Below are 2,462 nucleotides of genomic sequence, written 5' to 3'. Positions count from 1 at the left end.
GTTTGGGAAAAAGCCCAGCGTATCCCATCTTAAGGTGTTTGGTACAAAGGCAATTGTGCTAGACAAGACAATGAAAAGAAAATTTTCTCAGAAAGGAATAGAGCATATCCTGGTTGGGTATTTAGAAACTGCCTATAGACTCTTCAATCCTGATACGCAAACTATCAAGGAAGCCAGGGATGTGGTGTTCCTTGAGCACGAAGTTCCTTGAAACCAAAAAAAGAGGATATATCGACAGTAGAATTGGCAGAAAACGGAAGCGTTTTTGGTGAGGAGATAAATGGGGGTCACGATGAAAATGACGGAGATCATGCAAGGGACGGACAGTCGGGAGCCGAAGATGGTGAAGACGAGTTGGTTGATAGCGTCGAACGAGTTCAGCGAGGCCTAAGATAATTTGTACTGGAAGGCCAGGACGACCACGTAAGGAGTACAATATGCTTAACGCTATTGCGGAATTGCCGACGTCCAAGTACCGAGTGGAGTCAAGGAGGCTTTGAGCTCGATACAGGCTGAAGAATGGAAGGTTGCGATGCAGAAGGAGTATTCTCAACTACAGTCCACCAATACATGGAGTCTTGTAAATCTTCCTCCTGGCGAGAGAACTATTGGATGCAAATGGGTGTTTGCGGTTAACGGAGACCAGTACGGCATCGTGGAACGGTTCAAGGCTCGCTTAGTTGCAAAAGGTTGTGGGCAGGAGTACGGCATAAACTACAAAGAAACATTTTCCCCAGTGGCTCGGTATTCTTCTATCCGAGAACAAAACTGGCTGTCGAGAACAAAATGTTTATGCATCAAATGGACGTCTCAGCTGCGTATCTCAATAGCGACCTACAAGATGTAGTCTACATGCGGCAACCGGAAGGGTTCGTAGACACAGCGTATCCAAAAAGGGTGTTGACACAAGTCTTTATACGGTCTGAAGCAGAGTGGGCGTGAATGGAACCAGAAATTGGACAGTACTCTTCAGCGTATTGGTTTTGTACAATGTCCCAGTGAGCCATGCATTTACACCAAGAACAACGGCAAAAATTTAACATAATTGTTGTATATGTCGATGATCTAATTATTGCCTGTTCCATAAAAGAAGACCTTGTCGACATAAAACTTCAAATCGCACGGGAATTCGAAGTAGTAGATGGCGGAGAGCTGAAACATTTTTTAGGCATGGAGATCGAGCGGGATGGAGAGACGGGCAGTGTGGCAATTGGCCACAAGCAGTATATCGACGGGCTGTTACGAGATTATGGCATGGAAGACTGTAAGCCGAATGCAACGCCTTTGGAGGTTGGTTATCAGAACCTATGTATTTTGGAAGACTGTCCACGAGCCAACCAGAAGCAGTATCAATCGCTTATTGGATCACTGCTGTACCTAGAAATGACTACGAGGCCGGACATTGTTCATTGTGTGGCAAAGTTGGCTCAGAAGTGCAGTGACCCCCATAAGGAACATGAGGTGGCCGCTAAACGCGTCCTCCGTTACCTAAGAGGAACTTCGAGCTTGAAGCTGCACTTTGATCGAACTGGTGTGCCTGTTCACTGCTTTGTGGATGCAGACTGGGCAGGTGACTGTTCTGACCGCAAATCGTTCAGTGGTTGGGCGTTCTTTTTGGCTGGAGCAGCGTTTTCGTGGGAGTCGAAGAAGCAGAGCATCATAGCACTCAGTAGCACGGAGGCTGAGTATGTGGCGCTTTCAACAGCAGCTAAGGAGGCAGCTTACGTGCTGAAGCAGATATCTGAGATGAGTTTCGAGACGGCGCCAACAATGATGATCTACAGTGACAACCAGAGCGCCCAATGTTTAGCGAAGAATGCGAGTTTTCATGCTAGAAGTAAACATATAGATATCAAGTATCATTTCATAAGAGATTTATATAAGAAGAAAGTTATTGATATTGAATATGTTCCAACCGAAAATATGATTTCAGATGTTCTAACTAAAGCTCTATGTAAAGTTAAGCACACAAAATGTATTACTTCACTAGGGTTAAACTAAAAAAGAATCTTTTGAATTAGATATACCGCGGTGAGAAGGAGTGTTGAAAATATTTGTATATGCACCACTGTATATCTTATTCCTCTTATGTTATACACTAAAGTAACGAGTAACGAATTATCATTCCTCTTTAAGTTCTGGTTCTGCCTGCGTGCAGCATTTTTAAGTCTCTAATAAATCGTCAAACCGAATATTTATTTTAAATTATACAACGTGGTAATCCTTTATTTATTAAACTGAATTATTACAAGACACTTTCGATTTTCTTAAATATTTTCCGTCAACCGTTCGCGGTATCCGTCGAAATAGGACTGACTTCTAATTCTAAATCTTATCCAAAGAACCTCAGCCATGAGTTGTGTTTACATTAAAGGCTTAAGATGAAACTGTCCCATCTCATTGTGAAATTCTGATCGATGCAATTTGGTGGATACTTGAAACTCAAAAGGCGCAATGAAATT

The 2,462-nt window shown here is 42.9% G+C and overlaps 1 protein-coding gene across 1 annotated transcript; it reads left to right on the top strand.

The window, feature by feature from the left end:
• The first annotated feature begins 292 nt into the window (after window positions 1-292).
• On the top strand, window positions 293-1,946 carry LOC138926316 (uncharacterized). Its single transcript, XM_070279998.1, has 4 exons — window positions 293-353; window positions 474-689; window positions 1,091-1,856; window positions 1,934-1,946. The coding sequence occupies exons 1-4, from the start codon at window positions 293-295 to the stop codon at window positions 1,944-1,946; spliced, it is 1,056 nt and encodes a 351-aa protein (XP_070136099.1).
• The last annotated feature ends 516 nt before the right edge of the window (window positions 1,947-2,462 follow it).

This window comes from Drosophila bipectinata, chromosome 3L (assembly GCF_030179905.1).
Source record: "Drosophila bipectinata strain 14024-0381.07 chromosome 3L, DbipHiC1v2, whole genome shotgun sequence".
Classification (NCBI taxonomy): Eukaryota; Metazoa; Arthropoda; class Insecta; order Diptera; family Drosophilidae; genus Drosophila; species Drosophila bipectinata.
The sequence above is the reverse complement of the archived record's forward strand: the minus strand, read 5'-3'. Positions and strand labels throughout refer to the sequence as shown.